This window comes from Sphaeramia orbicularis, chromosome 9 (assembly GCF_902148855.1).
Source record: "Sphaeramia orbicularis chromosome 9, fSphaOr1.1, whole genome shotgun sequence".
Lineage (NCBI taxonomy): Eukaryota > Metazoa > Chordata > Actinopteri > Kurtiformes > Apogonidae > Sphaeramia > Sphaeramia orbicularis.
This window is the reverse complement of record NC_043965.1, coordinates 11,193,970-11,214,268: the sequence shown is the minus strand read 5'-3', so window position 1 is coordinate 11,214,268 and position 20,299 is coordinate 11,193,970. Positions and strand designations below refer to the sequence as shown.

Sequence of the window (20,299 nt, the reverse complement as noted above, 5' to 3'; positions counted from 1 at the left end):
AAAATTACGAAAATTAAATGGTTAAATATGTACAGTTGTGTTGACATTTCATTGACTACAAATGTGTTAGAACATGTTCATCTCACAGACGAGTTCGTTCAGAATCAGCTTTATCACAAATCAACAGACTCGATGTTGTTCACTTCTCATACGTTCCCGTTGCGCTGTTTTCTCATTCGATCTCTGCTCAGTGCATTTGTCCGTAGATGCTCAGCGTCCATGCACTTCAATGGGACTGAGTGGAACAGTTTTTTTCATTGCCTCAAAACTGGACGGTAATTGGATAAATGCCACGATGTTGTCCCGCCCCCGGATGCCGGGCTTCCACGTGCTGATTGGAGGATCAGTCGAAAGGCTGAATCCCATTTGATTGACAGCTATTTTGAGATCTACTCCTTCACTTGACAGTTCAGTTTAATACCATCACGCATTCTGCTGTGAAATCGAGAGAGAAGCCACTACGAAATTACTTGTTCATTTCTTGCACTGTAAATAAAACACACTCATTGTACTTCCTTGTTTCAATTTCACATAATTTCAACGTTTTCTTGTTTACTTGGAACGATAAGATCACTGACCATTTTCTTAAAAAGGAACAGAGGGACGAATTTATGTTTAAATAACTTGACTTTTTTTTTTAAAATGTGAGCCGACAATGAGCTTCCCCTGTCTGAAAGACGTGCAGCCGCCACTGATTTTAAGTGTAGCACGAACCCAGGGTTTACATGGATCTAAATGCTCATTACTGATCAAGTAAAATCCTCTCTTAATAGTCTTATAAAATCAACCCTGTTTTTCCAATACTTGGTGAATTTATCTGAATCCAGTCTGACAGAGAAAGTCAACTTCTTCATCCTATAGATGTCATGTACAGCGGTTGGACAAAATAATGGAAACACCTTCACCTCAAGATGATAATGCCCCAATCCATACAGCTAGAATTGTTAAAGAATGGCATGAGGAACATTCTAATGAAGTTGAGCATCTCGTATGGCCGGCACAGTCCCCAGACCTCAACATTATTGAGCATTTATGGTCAGTTTTAGAGATTCAAGTAAGACGTCGATTTCCACCGCCATCGTCTCTAAAAGAGTTGGAGGGTATTCTAACTGAAGAATGGCTTAAAATTCCTTTGGAAACAATTCACAAGTTGTATGAATCAATACCTCGGAGAATTGAGGCTGTAATTGCCGCAAAAGGCGGACCTACACCATATTAAATTATATTTTTGTTGATGTTTTAAGGTGTTTCCATTATTTTGTCCAACCCCTGTATAATGTCTATCCAGTCCTCCATTTTTGGTGCATCCTTTTTTAGTCATTTCCTAGTGATGGGTTTTTTACCTGCTGCCGACAATATTCTAATTGTCTGTTTTTTGCCGAGTACATGATTATTGCTGTTTGGTAAGATACGATGTCAGTGAATTTCAGTAGTTTCGATTGTCTAAAAAGTGGATTTGTTTGTTCCATGTGCTGAACCTTGTGAACAGTCTTTATTGCTCTTTTTTCTGCAGGATAGTAAGTGATTGTAATGACGTTTTATAAGTAATTCCCCAAACCTCAGATTCGTGGGTAAAGTGTGTGAATGGCATCACCGCTGACAGCAGAAGGGTACTGGTTCTCTTCTACTCGTCTCTGTGGATGTTGTAACATCATAAATGTTTTAGCTTAAAAACGCTGCTGCTCAGATGGAGCTCAAACAAACCCTTTGCCCTCGTTGCAGTGGAGAAGAAGGGAGTGTTGAGAGTCACCGATTACCTCCTTTTCCACGATGGCTCATTCATTTCTTTGTCTTAAGAAGTCAAAAGTGAAATGTTACTATCAGATCAGTTTCAATCAAAGGGTTAGTGGGATTTATGAACACGGGAATGTAAAAAGGCCATAGTAACGGTGTTGACAGCAGTTCCCACAGGCCTGATATCTCATCTCTACACAAGCAGGACATTTATGACCCAATAAATACATGACAATAGGGATATAACCATATGAAAATGTCATATCACGGTTATTGTGACCAAAATTATCACGGTTATCATTATTATCGCGGTATTGTTGAAATTGTGCTCAAAATGTTCAAAAAGTACAATACACACATTGAAATAATTTACCCAAGTTGTATTTTGAAAAAAAAAAAATCTCTCTCTCTCTCTCTCTCTCTCTCTCTATACATATATATATATATATATATATATATATATATATATATATATATATATATATATATATATATATATATATATATATATATAAATAAAATAACTGGCACAATGTACCTTTTGTTGGCAGAAATATTTAACCTTTAGGGGTCTTAGCCTATTTTTTACCAAAGTGTATTGCATTCACAGAGACAATAAATTCAGCTCTGTTTTTCTGAATTAACGAGATACTGTTTTGTGAAAAAATAAAAATTCGGCTCTGTTTTTATGAGATAGTTATCTCGTCAATTTGGAAAAACAGAGCTGAATTTATTTTCTGTGTGAATGCAATAGGCTTCTGTATATTTTGTCCGTTTTTCAGTCCTTTTGATTTTGCCTTTATATACTATATAAACAAATGTTTACTATACCCATGTTTGGAATCTTTTCTTCAGCACAACTTCATCTGTCTCATCAGTCTATTATTTTTTTCATTTTAACCTACTATAAAAACATAAAAGAACAAAAACCACACAAAAAATATAAACTCCGATTTGAAAAACGTATATAATTTAGTGCATAAACAACACAAAGATGCTTAACGAACCTTTTCAAAGACTTTAAAAGTGAATATTGGTTCCAAATATTAGGTATATAAAATCTAAATTGTAATAAAACTATACTCAAATATTTGACATAAAAGCAGATCTTTACATAAGTGTTTTCTTTGGAAAAGTGCGGTAATCAAACATGGTTATCATGATAATTAGAATATACCGTAAACGGTAATACTAACCGTTTGTAATTTTACCATGGTTTATCATTATACCAGTAATCGTTACATCCCTACATGACAAAACACATTTTCTCCTCTACTAAGGCACTTGCGCTTTAATACATGTTGACTTTACCTGTCAACTCCAAATCCTGTTTCCAAATCTTTGTTTTATTCCCTAACACTAAAACATACTTCTGCATTAGTGCTATTGTGGTCACATATGTTGAAGTAAAAGCAGCATAAGATGTGATTTTAAAAATGGACTGATATTCCTAGAAGATATAATAATGTGGAGGACGACAGAGGACTAAAAAAGGCTGTGGTGCTGCAGAGTAAGTCTTAAAAACACCCACCCACTCGCCCCACTCCCACTCTTCTCTCCTACAGAATCTCAGGCTATTCTCAGTGGTCGACTTCAAAAGGAGGCCGGCGAAGAAAAAGTAAGAATGAGAGGAGACAGATGATGATGTGCTCAGACTCACTCATTATGATTTTATGCACGTACTTTGACAGATTTCAGGTCAGTTATTATTACAGTACTGGAGAAGTGAGATGATACTTTTAGTTTATAAAGCCTGTGTCCTCTATTCAACCTCTTATATGAAATAAAACTCAACCTAGAGGAGAGCAGTGATTCAAAGTAGACCGTAGTAGACCACAGTAGACCATAGCAGACCATAGACCATACTAGACCACAGTAGACCATAGTAGACCATAGACCATACTAGACCACAGTAGACCATAGTAGACCATGGTGAACCATAGACCATACTAGACCACAGTAGACCATAGTAGACCATGGTGGACCATAGCAGACCATAGCAGACCATAGTAGACCATAGCAGACCATAGTAGACTATAGACCATACTACACCACAGTAGACCATAGTGGACCATAGCAGACCATAGCAGACCATAGCAGACCATAGTAGACCATAGACCATACTAGACCATAGTAGACCATGGTGGACCATAGCCGACCATGGCAGACCATGGCAGACCATAGTGGACCATAGTAGACCATGGTGGACCATAGCCGACCATGGCGGACCATAGTGGACCATAGTAGACCATAGCAGACCATAGTAGACCATAGTAGACCATAGCTGACCATAGCTGACCATAGTAGACCATAGTAGACCATAGTGGACCATGTACATAATACAACAACAAAATCAAACAAAACAACAAAATTTGAATGAATGGATGGATGGATGGATGGATGGATGGATGGATGGATGGATGGATGGATGGATGGATGGATGGATGGATGGATGGATGATGGGTTGATGGTAGATGGATGAATGGTTGGTGAACAGTAGATGTGTGGATGGATGGATGGATGGATGGATGGATGGATGGATGGATGGATGGATGGATGGATGGATGGATGGATGGATGGATGCCTGACCAGAGCCTGTCTCAGGGTGTTGGTGGGTTTGATATGAATATTGTGTTGGTTGAAGATCTCCAGCTGTGTATGGAATGATGATGCCTTTTCCTTTTTCCATCTTTTCCCCTCTGTTGTTCCTGGGTTCTTGGTTCCTTGGTTTGGCTTTGATGAAGGTCCAGTTTGGGTAACCCAAAATTTCAGTGTGGACTCCAACATGTGCCACTCAGAAACATCATGGGATCACGTTTCAGGCCATTTAGAGCTGACTGGACCCTATTTTGAGTGGTAGTTTATGAACAGATTATGTGTTAATTAGGTGTTAATTATGTGTAATTACAAGTGTTAATTACACATTAGTTACGTGTTTATTACATGTTTATTACATGTTATTACACGTAACATGTACATGTCTATTATATGTAACATGTAATAAACATGTTTATTACACGTATCCCTAACCCTAACCCATGTATTCCATTTATTACAGCTATTATGGGTTTATCATGCAAATACCACACACTGAAGGTAAGGGTTAAGGCTTAGGGTAGGGGTTAGGGTTAGAGTGGGGGTTAGGGTTCAGTCAGGGTTAGGGTTAGGGTTAGGGTTAGCGGTTACAGATATGTAAACTGGAGATCTTGGCGTACATTGACACGTGATCAAATGGCATTGAATATCATGTGAAAGGATGAAAATGTGTACGTATAGCACATCAAATGCCATAAGAACTGATGTGATGTACAACGCGATTTCATGAGATCAGTGTGCATAGATGGTGGTATCACTGGGTAAGCTGGTTCTTCTGCTGTGGTAGTCCATGGTATTAAGAACCACAGTATACATTCCCTTGTCAGACGACAGGATAGTAATATTCTAATCCCTCTTTAGAGATGTTAAAGCTCCTCTTTCCTCAGTGGTGAGGTGCTTATTGTACAAAGGTGTTCCTGCCTGTTCATTCTTATCTCCATAAACTCCATGTTGCTTAAAGGCTAAATGCAGGGCAATTTTCTTGTCTTCCTGTTCCACCCAAAACAGGATCTAGTGCGGCATAGATCCCACATTAAACTGATTTCTGACCCTGCAAACGGGACTCATTAAGCTGTTCGTTTGTGTCTACTGGCTCAGATCCCAGTTTCATTTCACAGTGGTTCCTGGAGCAGAAGCTTGAAATGTCAAGCAAATAAACAGAGACAGGCCATGAAATCAATCAAGCAAAACTCCTCAGTAGAAAAATACAGATTCAAAAATTATAGCTGCAAACAACAAAGACCAGGCCTTATACATTAGGGTGGCCTTCATGTAGACTGAATGTTTCTCACAAGTGTTAAATATCAATCCTTGCAACCACTGTGTGGTGTGAGAGAAGACCCATTTCATGGTAAAATAGTACCTGGATATAAAAAGAAATGGAACAAAAAGCTTCCAGGCTTTAGGGTTAGGGTTAGACGTAAGTGATAAGTATGTATGTATGTATGTATGTATGTATGTATGTATGTATGTATGTATGTATGTGTGTGTGTGTGTGTGTATGCGTGTATGTATGTATGTATGTGTGTATGTATGTATGTATGTGTGTATGTATGTATGTATGTATGTGTGTATGCATGTATGTATGTATGTGTGTATGTGTGTGTGTGTATGTATGTATATATGCGTGTATGTATGTGTGTGTGTATGTATGTATGTACGAGGGCCGTTCAATAAGTTCATGGCCTCACCCAGAGCAGAACAACACAGACTGATAATTTATATTTTATTTTTCAACATAATCTCCATTTACAGCAATGCACTTGGTCCATCGATGTTCAAGCATCACTATCCCATCACAAAAGAATGTAACGTCCTGTATTATAACAACCAGTATTTCTGGGTGAGGCCATGAACTTATAGAACAGCCCTCGTATGTATGTATGTGTATATGTATGTATGGATTGTCGGATGGATGGATGGACGGATGAATGGATGGGTGGGTGGGTGGACGGACGGATTGACGGACGGACGGACGGACGGATGGGTGGGTGGGTGGATGGATAGACGGACGGATGACCATCAAATGTCTGAAATGATGAAGTTTACCTTTTCATATGTCAGTACAAAGTATCAGATTCCACTTCACCTCCTTTTTTCCAAATATCATCAACAGTCACTTTTCCATTGACCCTAAAATTGCGCGAATATAACTTGTGCATAAAAATTTGCCTAGTGGAAAACAACAATTTTGCCAAAACTCCCGTTTTTCGATGAAAAGTTTTTGCATGTGAAAGAGGTGGTTTTTGGAGCGTAGCAAAATTGGTATATCGCGCAACACTGGAATGGAAAGACCTTTTTGCACAACTAGAGTCACATGAACAAAAAAAAAAGATGTTGATGGATGTTACAACAAGTGAAGAAGACAAATTTTAAAACAAATATGGCGTGATATGTGTGGACACATGAAGAAACGGAATCATTTTTTAAATTTAGTACAGGATAAAGGGCTAACTAGCATTCCAGATTCAAAACACCATGACTTCTCCTAACATCTCGCGATAATAAATAAACAAATCATCGCATTCGTGATTCAATGGAAAAACGACATTACGCACCTCTGTTGTTTCAACATTTAGTAAATATCAGTAAAGTTTTGCGCAGATGTCCAATGGAAAATTGACTGATGATAAAACCCATTAAAAACCATAAAGAGTTGACGTCAAAACGACACTCCAGAAACCAAGTGGAAACATCTAAAAACCTTATGGAAGTATTCTTTGTTCAGCCTATGGGTAGGACACATCAAGGGGAAATCTTCCAAAAGTCATCGTTACATTTTCAATACCATTTTTAAAACGTCAGACACAAAAACCAAAGATCACCGTCATGAGGCTGTAGTTTTGGACGCACTGTTCAGCTGGACGTGGGAACATTCTCACCATGTTTTGGTGTTTGGTGTTCATGTTCAGTACATGAAGGGCACCTTACTGTCTAAAGTTACTGTTCAGTTGTCGTGCTGCAGTCTCAGATCACCCACCTAATGCTTGTAAGAACCGCACACTTCAATTATTCATCTGCAGGAGTTAATTTTCTACAGTGGTGCTGACAGGACACACAGCGAAAAAATGCATGACTCCTTCATCAGCTGCAGTTTTCGGCCCGTGTGCTTGAAAAGGATAATCGAGTCAGTCAGAAACTTCACTTCTGAAAGGGCACCAACTTCATTTTTCATGTGGTGTATTTACAAAGCTCCATCTCAGTGTGTCTGGGGGGAGACTCAGAGGACACTCAAGGGTGTCTTTACTCAGGTAAAAGCCCAGAGCCTTGGAACTGCTGCCAAAAACACGGCTGAATGATTCGAGCGGAGCGGAGCAGCGCCAGGCCGATAACCCAACAGCCAATAAATGATGTGTTATGTGACACAAGGGTACGATCGCCAAAGCCACAGTTTGATCAGCACGGTAGACCTTCTACCCACAGACTCAATCAATCAATCAAATTTTATTTATAGAGCACCACAGCATAACACAAGTTATCTCATGACACTTTACATTTAGAGCTGGTCTAAACCAAACTCTGAAGCCACTTTAACCCATAAAGACCCAGTGGTACTTTTGCAGCACTTCCCAAATACATTTTTACCTCCACTAAGGAACGGCAGAGGTTATGTTTTCATCAGGGTTTGTTTGTTAGCGAGATAACTCAGAAAGTTATGGACTGATTTGGATGAAAATTTCAGGAAATGTTGATGCTGGTACAAGGAACCAATGATAAAATTTTGGTGGTGATGCCCCCCCCCATAGCCATATTAATTAAAATGAATTCATATAAATTCAAAACAGATAGTAACTGATACAAATACATTATTACAAATATTAAATTATTTAAGTCATTGTTGTACTGTGGCTTCCTCTGTTGCTACCGCCACCACTATAATACTAGCAAATTAGATTACTGGTATTATTCATTCATTCATTATCTGAACCCACTTTATCCTCACGAGGGTCACGGGGGTCGCTTGGAGCCTATCCCAGCCACATAGGGGCGAAGGCAGGGTACATCCTGGACAAGTCGCCAGTTCATCACAGGGCTGACATATAGAGACAATCACTCTCACATTCACACCTATGGGCAATTTAGATTAACCAATTAACCTATTAGTGCATGTCTTTGTGTAACAGGGTCAATTATCTAGCAGCACTGTGGGTATGTATATTATATTGTGTATTGTTATAATTACACAAAATCTATTCATTTTATTTTAATTTCTTTTGGTTTGGTACCTGACATTGTGGGCCTCCAGGTCAGTGTGTGGAACTTTTGGTTTTGGTCTGGTCCCCATCGAACAATTTACAGTGTGACACTGCGCACTATAACCTGAGTTTTCGCGCCTTTGCCTCTTCCCTTTTGTTCCGGATTTCTGTGGGAGAGGTAAACAGCCGTGTAGTTTGTAAAAAATTTTGGTTTAACTTCTGTTAATTTAATTTTTTTTACATGAACCAACTAGTTTAGGCTGTATTAGGCGCTTATAATGTATTTAAACATATTTCTTTATTATTTGGTTTGGGCAGGAGTGTGTTTTACGTGGGATACTGACCGGAGGTCTTTATGTTTTATCATTTTTGTCAGAACAATAAACGGAGACTGCCTCCAAAGACACACACATGCGGGTCTCATCATTAAAGGTCCCGTATTATGCAAATCTCACTTTGTGAAAGTTTTCTTACAGTAGTGTGTGTTGCAGTAGCCCCATTATGAGGTTCGAATTTGAAAACTGTCTGTTTCCTCCCTGCCTTGCTACACCACATTTTGTGAAAATGCCTGCTCAAACGGCCGAGTTTGAGTTGGGTCCGCTTATGACGACATAAGCGGATTTAACTCCTCCCCCTGACTGTGCCCCCACCCTGCATGAAAAGGTAAGCCCCACCCTGGCAAAGTACCTCTTGGACAACAAACATGGCGAAGGCGAGACATGCAAGTTGTGGTGTTGTTGGCTGCACACACCAACACGATAGTTTATTTTTGCTCCCCACTTCCGAGCCTCTCCGTAAAAAGTGTCTGGATTCTATCTGTGATGGTCATGGACCAAACAACATTCCCAAACGCTTGTATGTGTGTCCCCGGCATTTCACGGACGAGTGTTTTTTTTTTTTTTTTTAACATGGGCCCATACAGCTCCGGCTTAGCACAAAGACTCCGAATCCAGAAGGACGCAGTACCAACGCTTCGTGACCCAAGTACAAGTGTGGGAGATGTGAGTTCTGATCATTTTTTTGTATCTTTACTGCATAACCCTACATTACGGATAAGCTGGTGGTTGTTGATGTGTACGTCTAACGTTAGCATGGCAGCTAACATAGCTCGGTTACTGCTGCTAACGTTTGCGTCTCCGTTAACATGCAAGAGCTGATAATATCAAGAGACATTCAACAGAACTACTTTGAACACGGGCCTTTTGTGGTTGGCATCAGTATAGTTAGCATCAAGCTTGTTAGCAGCTGCCTGCATTAGTGGTGGCAGGCGTCTTTCCGTGTCAGGTCCACGAACCCGACACAACACCGCCGTTTTCCGTCGGGGCACAATCACGCCTCAAGGCAAAGAAAGCCAGTGTTTGGAAAGACGTTCTATCTGAGACATGTGTATTGTAGACGAGAGAGCCATGGCTTCACAGTCAACATTAGCGCGTACTACCGCTAGCGTAAGCCGCGTCCTCTCCCAGAGAGGGGAGGGGGAGTGGGCGTGGACAGATGCGTTCATTTGCATACCCGGAAGCAGGCCCAGAAACGGCCTGTTTTGAGGAGGGCTGGTGAGAGAGACTTTTTCGACTGCTGAAACTCCGAAAAAAGGATGGTTTTGGGGCGAACAAACTTAAATACTATGTTTTTGGGCTTCTGAGACCTATATGATGTGACTGAAAAATAGCATAATATGGAACCTTTAAAAGAAAAAGAACACAACGCAGAGTCCGACACCACCGGTTCCATTTGGATGGTGGGAGTCAGCCAGAGTACCCGGAGAGAGCCCACGCAGACACGGGGAGAACATGCGAATTCCACACGGAAAGGTTCCACCCCCCCTGTCAACTGGTGTTGGAATCGAACCCAGGACCTTCTTGCTGTGAGGCACCAGTGCTAACCACTGCACCGCCCCACTGGTATTATCATCATCATCATCATCATCATCATCATCATCATCATCATCATCACCACCACCACCACCACCACCACCACCACCACCACCACCACCATAATAATAATAATAATAATATATTCAGGGTTCTCACTGGGATTTTTCACAGCATAGGGGCACCATGTGCCACGTACATGGTGCGAGTTTTGTAGGGGGTCTGGGGGCATCCTTCCCCGGAAACTTTTGAAATTTATAACTGTCTGAAACACTATTTCCTGCATTTTGAGGGGCAAATTTTGAGGAATGAAGCCAAGTTTTTGTCTTTGTTACAGTAATGATTAAAAGCAAAAACTGTTTTTTGTTTTTTTTTTTCAGTTTGTGAATGGGAATTATTGATGGGAATTAAATATTCATTTGCGTGAAATTAAGGATAATCTCACACTACACGCACGCACAGGCTAAATTTCAGATATAATTTTCCACGGGTGATCAGTCCAATTAAATAAGATAAATTGATTGAACTGTCATTGTCAGCCAATGAGTGTAAGGCAAGTGATGTTGTCGGGCGGGCGTCAGACAATACTAAGGCACACAAAAGGGTGTTGATTCTATTGTTCTCATTTCCTGTCTGCAGCACTTTACACCAAGACAAAGGAATATATTTTTGCAAATTCAAATCTTGTTATCATTACGCTGGACGATCACACACACAAAAAACACCGCTATGCTGGTTGAAAGACAGCGTTGTGGGTCACATCTCAGTGTCAGGGTCCCTGACGTTCAATGACGCTACTGAGAACCCTGATTTTTTTGTATTATTACAACAATTATTATTTTCCCCCCTCACTCCCCCCTCTCTTTCTCACTTTCATTCACACCCCCCTCTTCCCCTTTTCCCTATCGCCCCTAACCAAGCTATATTGTTTAGTTGTTCTTTACATTTATTATCTTTTTCATTGTAATATGATGTCGTTGTTGTTTTTGGTTTGTTTATTTGTTTGATTTTCCCTTTGTTTACGCGTTGTTGTTTTTCTGTTCACAATTTCTTGTTAACTATCACTAATAAAAAAAAAAAAATGAAAAAAAATTGGTGGTGATCAGGGGTGGGGGGTGAGGGGGCTGATCTGCCCTGGCGGAGGTCTGCCCTCTTCAAGTGCTTTTCTAGTTCTCCATATATAATCTTTCTTAAGTAATTTATCACCTTTCATTATAGTATTATCATCTGTACAGGGCTCAAAATTAACTTTTTGACCTAGGAGCACTGTGCTCCTAACCCTAAAAAGTTAGGAGCACTGTGCTCCTAACCCTAAAAAGTTAGGAGCACTGTGCTCCTAACCCTAAAAAGTTAGGAGCACAGGCTAAAATCTAGGCGTACCACTATTACATAAAAAATTTGGAGAACAAGCAAAATTCTTGGCCATACCAAGTAATATTCCTATATGTATTTAAGCAATGTTAACAACCTAGAATAAAGTATTTGAATAGAGTATGAAAGAAAAAGCTTACATTGACACAGGTGCAAAACAATTGTCAATGTGTGGTATATACTTTAGTTGGTTCTTGGAGAAGAAAGACGAATCACACCATTATTTGCAACAACCAACTTTTTTATTTCATGGCCTAAAGGCCCTTAGGGGCCGTTTACATGGCGTCGGCTTCAGTCGACTCCGGGAAGATTTCATCGCGGATTAGCCTTCTGTTAACATGGAAACGGTGCCTAGAGTGCCTGAATCCGGAAACTTTTGATACCAGGGTCCAGGGTGGAACGTTATCGATACGCTCCGCATTCCAGCTCCGTGTTAACGCGAGTCGGAGCGTTCCGGGGTAAAATATGACGTCACTGCATGCGCGCGCAGCCAAGAACCGCCAGTTAACCCACTCCGGGCCAGTTGGTGGCGGTAATGCGCCTCCAAGCTGGTTTGCCAGCCTCTATGACACAATAAAGCTGCAGAAAAAGAAGGAACAACCACAACAACAATGGCCGGTTTCAGAACAACATACGTGCTGCTAACTGTGCTCAGCTCGTCTGTCCAGACAAAGAAGTCCTGCGTCTTTGTACGACCACTCGCCATTGTTGTTTGTAAATAGTGTTGTCCGCCTCCTCCGCTTCTTCTTCTTCTCCTCATTTAAAGGCTGTCTAAACCGGAAATTGTTTGTGCGCAGGCGCCTGTTTTACCACCACTGTTTCACTACAGCTCTACATCGCCAGCTACTGGTCTGGCATGGCCACTACAGCGTATTCAGCCGTCCTCGCGGACTCATGTTAACGCAGATCGTTATCATAGCGGCGGCGTCTTAACGCGGAATGATTTTATAACGCAAAGGAGAAATCTTTGCGGAGTGTTGCCGTGTAAAGGTACCCTTAGTCACTGTGGTCTACACCACGCCTGAAGTCAGGAGATTGTTTCAAACGTCGGTGGAGTTATTTGATCCCTTTGTTTATGCCGCCTGCGCACGCGAGGGGGCGGGGACTAGATTTTCCGCTTCAGTCAGCGGGGCGTGGAGCTTGTTTATTTTCAGCTGATGAGTTACTTCTGCAGCCATTATTCTAGGCGCACGTATTAATTTTCGCTCATTTTTTTATTGGCGCACCGTGCGATCGTAATCTCAAAAACAGTCGCACTACCGAAATTCTCAGGCGCATGCGACCGTAATTCAGTCGCAGTCACGAGCCCTGTCTGTATTTTGCGTTGTTTTTTTTGTGTGAAAATCATGTATTTTATATATTTAATTCGCTCATCATGTAGGTGTTTATCAACAGCTCAGTTTAAAGTTGAGGTTTATTAATGAAAAACAGAGAAAATTGAAGAAAAACTGACTTTTTCAACAAAATATATCATTACTTGAACATAAAAACAAGTGTATCCATTCACTGTCATTGATCCAACTCCATTGGTTTTACTGGTGAATCAATGTCGTAGAAGATGACGGTGTTTCCACGGCAACTACGGAGCCTCTGAACGTCCGAATGGGTCATATCTGATGACCATGAAAAGACGACAAACTGTATTTTAGGCCAATTATTGACATGTATTGATAGGATTAGTGGATCAACAATTGGCAGATTTTTTTTTTGCTTAATTCAAGCAAAAAATCTTTCAGTAGAACAAGTGAAAATTATCTTGGTAAGATTTCTTGAAATAAGATTTTCAAGATCTATTGTCTAAAAATAAGTTCTTATATCTCACTGAAAAGTTACTCTTTAGGTGATTGTCTTATTTTAAGTGTGATGAGATATTTTGACTAGAAATGACAAAAATACACTTGGTAAGATTTGGATTTTTGCAGTGTAAGATCAGATCTACACCTCCATCTTGGACTAAAAGCAGCAGTTTCCCCTCTTTGCTTCTATCCTCTGTTCTGTACTTTGTGAAAAAACATAATCAGACTTTACACAGCTCTGCAGATTTGAGTCGGGAATGAGTCGTACAAAGAAAAATAATGTTAGTAAAGTGAACTAAAGGCCTGAGCAGAAGGCGAGTGCATCTTTTTTTTTTTTTTTTTTTTTTTAACCAAGGCTTTGTGTAGAGATGGTGATGAGAACAAGGATAAGAACAAACAGAGGACTGGAGCCAAAGGCAGGGTTACTACACATTTTTCAAGGTCATTTTCAAATTTATCCTGCACAGCACTTAAACACTGGGGTAAAATAAATATCTACAGGAATACATATAGTCATGATTTTTTTTCCCCACTTTTATGACAATAATAAACATTGTATTATGCTATAAAGATCTAAAATTATTTCATAAAAGCAAGAAGTTTAGAAAATAAACACAGACTTTTATCCATAAAAAGGGAAGCCACTTGGTGTTCTTCAGACACACTCGCACTGAACCAAAGATTAAAATAAAAATAAAAATGTACCTCTCTTCTTTTCCATTAATCTTCTTTCTATACCAACATTTAAAACCCCTTACTGATTTCTCACTTTTGTAATCTCACCTCTTTTGACACTTTTACTTATTACACTGTCAATTTCGTTTTCATTCCCTCTTCTGTCTCCACTTGAATATGCCCAACCCGCACAAAATAATCACACATACACATAAACTCACCTGTAAATAGTCCCGTTTGCACCTGTCTTTGTTTTGCTTAATGTCTATGAACTATTCTGTCTTGTCTGGTGTCTATGAACTTGAATGTCTTGAAGTCTGTGAATTAGTATGCCAGATGTATTGTCTTGTAGTTTTTGTTACCCCTGTCACAATGTTTGTCTGTCACTAAATAATTAAAAAAAAAAGATAACAATGTACCTGGAGTCAACCCGAGAACATCTGCTAATTTACTTTTTTGGCAAAGTTTTATTTTTTCTAGATGTTTCACTTCTCTGTAAATAGCTTTGGCTTACCACACTGCAAAAATCTAAATCTTACCAAGTGTATTTTTCTCATTTCTAGTCAAAATATCTCATCACACTTAAAATACGACATAATCACCTAAAGAGTAACTTCTCAGTGAGATATAAGAACTTATTTTTAGACAATAGATCTGGAAAATCTTTTTTCAGAAAATCTTACCAAGATAATTTTCACTTGTTCCAGTGGCAGATTTTTTTGCTTGAATAGAGCAAAAAAAATCTTGAATTAAGCAAAAAAAAAATAAAAATCTGCCAATGGAACAAGTGAAAATTATCTTGGTAAGATTTCTTGAAATAAGATTTTCAAGATCTATTGTGTAAAAATAAGTTATATCTCACCAAAAAGTTACTCTTTAGGTGATTCTGTCTTATTTTAAGTGTGATGAGATATTTTGACTAGAAATGAGAAAAATACACTTGGTAAGATTTAGATTGTTGCAGTGATTTTGTGGTCTTGATTGTTCTGGAAATAAAATCCTCAGAATCCAAGACATGATTCTGGAAAATATGGCAGATCTGAGACAAAACCAAGTCCTTTGGGGCCAATTTCATGATGATGTTGAAGATGGATGTTGAGTAACACTGCACTTTCACTTGTTCCATTGGCAGATTTATTTGCTTGAATTAACTCAAAAAAAAAAATCGTGAATTAAGCAAAAATAAAATCTTGAATTAAGCAAAAAAAAAAAAAAAAAAATCTGCCTATTAAAAAAGAGCGAAAATTATCTTGGTAAGATTTCTTGAAATAAGATTTTCAAGATCTATTGTTTAAAAATAAGTTATATCTCACTGAAAAGTTGCTCTTTAGGTGATTATGTTTTATTTTAAGTGTGATGAGATATTTTGACTAGAAATGACAAAAATACACTTGGTAAGATTTGGATTTTTGCAGTGTAAGATCAGATCTACACCTCCATCTTGGACTAAAAGCAGCAGTTTCCCCTCTTTGCTTCTATCCTCTGTTCTGTACTTTGTGAAAACACATAATCAGACCTTACACAGCTCTGCAGATTTGAGTCGGGAATGAGTCGTACAAAGAAAAATAATGTTAGTAAAATGAACTAAAGGCCTGAGCAGAAGGCGAGTGCGTCTTTTTTTTTTTTTTTACCAAGGCTTTGTGTAGAGATGATGATGAGAACAAGGATAAGAACAAACACAGAGGACTGGAGCCAAAGGCAGGGTTCCTACACATTTTTCAAGGTCAAATTCAAACACTTTTAAGGGTCATTTTCAAATTTATCCAGCACAGCACTTAAACACTGGGGTAAAATAAATATCTACAGGAATACAGATTTATTTGCTTGAATTAACCAAAAAAAAAAAAAAATCATGAATTAAGCAAAAATAAAATCTTGAATTAAGCAAAAAAAAAAAAAAAAATCTGCCAATGAAACAAGTGAAAATTATCTTAGTAAAATTTCTTGAAATAAGATTTTCAAAATCTATTGTTTAAAAATAAGTTCTTATATCTCACTGAAAAGTTACTCTTTAGGTGATTATGTCTGATTTTAAGTGTGATGAGATATTTTGACTAGAAATGAAAAAAAAATACACTTGGTAAGATTTAGATTTTTGCAGTGCATCTCACCAGGTGGAGTTAATATTAAACAAAAATAAATAAATCCGATCACATAGTTATAATTGCAAGCACTTTCAAGCACTTGATAACTAAAATTCAAGTACTTCTCAGACTTTGAAAACAAAACCTTAAAATTCAAGCATTTTCAAACACTTGCGACCCTGCAAAGGAGGATCTGAAGAGGATGCATGACACGGTTTATATCAGAGAAAAAAAACAACAAAACTAAACCAGCTGGAGGATGAACTGGATCAGACAGTCCAGGACCAAAGAATCCATCCCATGGTTTTATATTGATTAAACTGTCTCAGATAATGAAGGCAAGATAAATGATTTCTTTTACTGACTGCTGCTTCTCTTAATAAGTGCTGAGGATCTTTCAATATGACTCTTTCATGGAAACGCTCGATAAAGCAGCACTTGCACTGTGTGTTTGTGAAATAAAACGATCATCAACACATCTGGAGAAAAGGAGCTTTAATTGACAAGATTACAACAACACTACAATGGAGACAATATAAAACAAATCTATGGAGGATGTTTCTGTTCATGTTTGTCCAGTAAAAAGACACAATGTTTTGCTTCTACCAGGAGCTGAAGTCTCCGAAACCGGTCTTGCCTTTGGATTTCTTAACTGGCGTTGCTGCAGAGCTGGTGGACGGTCCGCTGTCATCCTCAGCAGCTGCACGTTTTCTGAACATAAACCAGAGGAAACGCAGCATTAGACATCAGTAATCAGATGTGTTCACGGGTGTGCACTTCCTGTTCACCGCTGTGCACTTCTTGTTCACCGGAATTATTTTTCAATAAGAATATTTATAAAAACAACAAAAACAAAAAAAACATAATTTCTTTTTATGTGGAATGCAACATCAGGCTTGACTTAACACATTGATTTATAATTATGTAAAACACAATAACAGATCAACACAGAGATCTAAATTTACTGAATTAAATTTACTGAAATTTACAAAACAATGAAATTATATGAACTTGCTTTGTATTTGTTTTGCATCTTGTGACATTTACTTATTTTGGTCTGGTATCGTAATGTTTTTGCATCATTTCGTCAGGTATACATTTACTTAGGTTTTGTTTGTTTTGTACTTCCTGGATATGTAGTTTTGCACTTGGGTTTGTATTCATTTTGTATTATCTTTGGATGTATTTTGTTTGGTTTGTCTGACTTTATACAGTATGACTTTATAGTTAACCATTAAGGCTATTATTATTTAAAAGGGGGCAGAAAATATAAGATTTTCTTCATCCTGCTCCTTTTTCGAGCATGGGTGTGTACATGTTTGTTTACCTGATGATTATTGAATATGCTGATGAAATGCACAACCATGAACGAAATAAATGAAATGAAAAAGAAGTTGTCTTTTTTGTTGTTTTTCTTGTCTTGTGCTGATGAACATATGAATTCATAAGTTAATCCGTGTCTATATTTCTATCTCAGTAAGTCAGTAAAAAAAACAAAAACAAACAAATGCATTTTTATCAGGAGTTACTTTGCGGAACACTTGAGTGTAATCCAACGCATATTTCAATTATTAGCTCTTATTGTATCAGTGGAACACATTACATGACTGAAGTGAACAGATGGACTTTTGGATCAGAACCGTGGTCATAAAATCCTGGTCCAGGCTTTGGATCAGAGAATCCCAATGCATAGATAATAACCTGTACGTCAGGGGTGTCAAACTCATTTTCTTCCGGGGGCCACATTCAGCCCAATTTAATCTGAAGTGGGCCGGACCAGTAAAATAATAGCACGATAGCCAATAAATGATGACAACTCCAAATTGTTTTAGTACAAAAAATAACATTCAATTATGCCAATATTGACATTTACAAACTATCCAAACAAAAAGGATGTGAATAACCTGAAAAATGAAATTTGTTAAGAAATGTAAGTACAATTTTATCAATATTACGCCTTGACTTATCATTTATACATGTGCATTACAGATCAGATCTACAGAGGCACAAAACATTTAGTAACAGGCAGAATATTGTTAAAATGGCACTTAATTTTCTTTAGACATTTGAGGTTGTTCATATTTGTTCAGGTTATTCACATTTTATTGTTAAAGGATAGTTTCTTAATGTAAATATTTTCATAATTTAATGTTTTTTGCACTAAATCAAAGAGAAAACCTTTGGCGGGCGGGTTTTGGGCCCCGGGCCGCATGTTTGACACCTGTGCCGTACATTAAAGACACATGTAAAGTACCCACTAATGTGGTCTGATAGGTATAGGTGTGTGTGTGTGTGTGTGTGTGTGTGTGTGTGTGTATCCTTACATAGTGCTGGGGTTGATGTATTTCCCGACTCCTACTTTGAAGGTCTTTGGCGTCTGCTCCTCAGCTTTCTTCATGGTGTTGTTGACTTTCTGTTGCTCCTCCTCCTCCTGCTGCTTCAGCTCTTTTTCTCGTTCTGCTGAAATCTGACAAACACCCATGATGTAAAATGCACCAGAGGACGTAAGACATCGGAGGAAATACACAGACTACACACTCCAGCTGCAGCTCTGTGAACCACTGTTGACACATTTAAACAGAGTTGCGGTGTTTTTATGCAGGTGTGACGCCCATCCTGAGGTGGGTTGTTAATATAAAGGCTGTTCTAACACCCAGGTCAAACAACACAAATATGACATTCTTACAATATGCTTACTTTGATGCAGGGGTGTCAAACGCATTTTAGTTGCAATAACCTGCTCTACCTCCCAGAACTTTTAATTCAAACGTGCAATAACTTTTTACCTTTCAGTACTCTCATTATTATTTCTTTTTTTCTGATCAGTACTCTATTTTACAAATCCATATTTGTGTTTGTCTGTGCAATAATGGTTTTTATATGTTTTAGCTGTGTTTATGTTTTGTTTCTGTTTTTATTCATGTCTTTTTCCAACTCTGTGACTCAGGGAAACGCACAAGAATTCCAATGTACCTATAATGCGATGTATCTGTGCAAATGGCAAATAATCTGTCATAATTCTATTCTAGTTCAGGGGCCACATTCAGCCTGATATGATCTCAAATGGGCCGGACCAGTAAAATAACAATAGTGAAAAAGGTAAAATTATATAATAAAAATGTTTACATCTACAAAATTACCTTGAATCTGAATAACATGAACCTGAAATGTATTAAGAAAAATAAGAGAAATTTTAACAATATTATGCCTCAGTTTATCATTTACATGTGCACATTACAATTTACAGATTACAGTGGATCTACAAATACACAAAACATTCAGCATTCAACATTAAAATCGCACTTCTATTAAGATATTTCAGGTTGGTCATATTTGTTCAGGTTAAGGTAAATTTAACATTTTCATATCATTTTACTTTTTTGAAATATTTTTTTTTTACAGTAAAACAAAAAGAAAAATTTGGGGTTATCATTATTTATAGGTTATTATGATAGTATTTTACTGATCTGATCCTCTTAAGAACATATTGGTCTGTATGTGGCCCCTCATTGATGACTAAAATGCTTATGACACCAATGATGGTTTATATCCTCAGTGTAATTTCTGCATTTCACAAATTCATCCCACAGGCCAGATTGGACCCTTTGGTGGGCCGGTTTTTGCCCACGGGCCATATGTTTGACACCTGTGCTTTAACGCATACATTTGTACTGGTTCATATACATGCCAACTTACATATCATGTATCAGGTTACCAATCGGTCTTACATTTACCATTTGAGTTTGACTCTGGATAGATAAAAAACACTGCAGATTTTTAGTTTGACTGAAAAGTTAAAGGACAGTTTCCATTTGAATCATTCTGCTGTGACGAAAAATGTTATAAATCTTGGCTGACTGAAACACATTAGAATAGAATAGAATAGAATAGAATAGAATAGAATATCTTTATTGTCATTGTAACAAGTACAATGAGATTTAAAAGTGCCATCCGATCTGTGCATCACATATGAATGA

At 38.2% G+C, this 20,299-nt stretch overlaps 1 protein-coding gene across 1 annotated transcript in view; it reads right to left on the bottom strand.

Annotated features, from left to right (window-relative positions):
* Window positions 1–16,800: 16,800 nt before the first annotated feature.
* ppil2 (peptidylprolyl isomerase (cyclophilin)-like 2) overlaps window positions 16,801–20,299 on the bottom strand; it is a 41,838-nt gene continuing 38,339 nt past the window's right edge. Inside the window, exons 19-20 of the mRNA XM_030144176.1 lie at window positions 18,647–18,789; window positions 16,801–17,033 (exon numbers count right to left, since the gene is read on the bottom strand). Coding sequence (XP_030000036.1) covers window positions 16,925–17,033; window positions 18,647–18,789 — 252 coding nt within the window. The 3' untranslated portion in view covers window positions 16,801–16,924. The remainder of the gene's footprint in view (window positions 17,034–18,646; window positions 18,790–20,299) is intronic.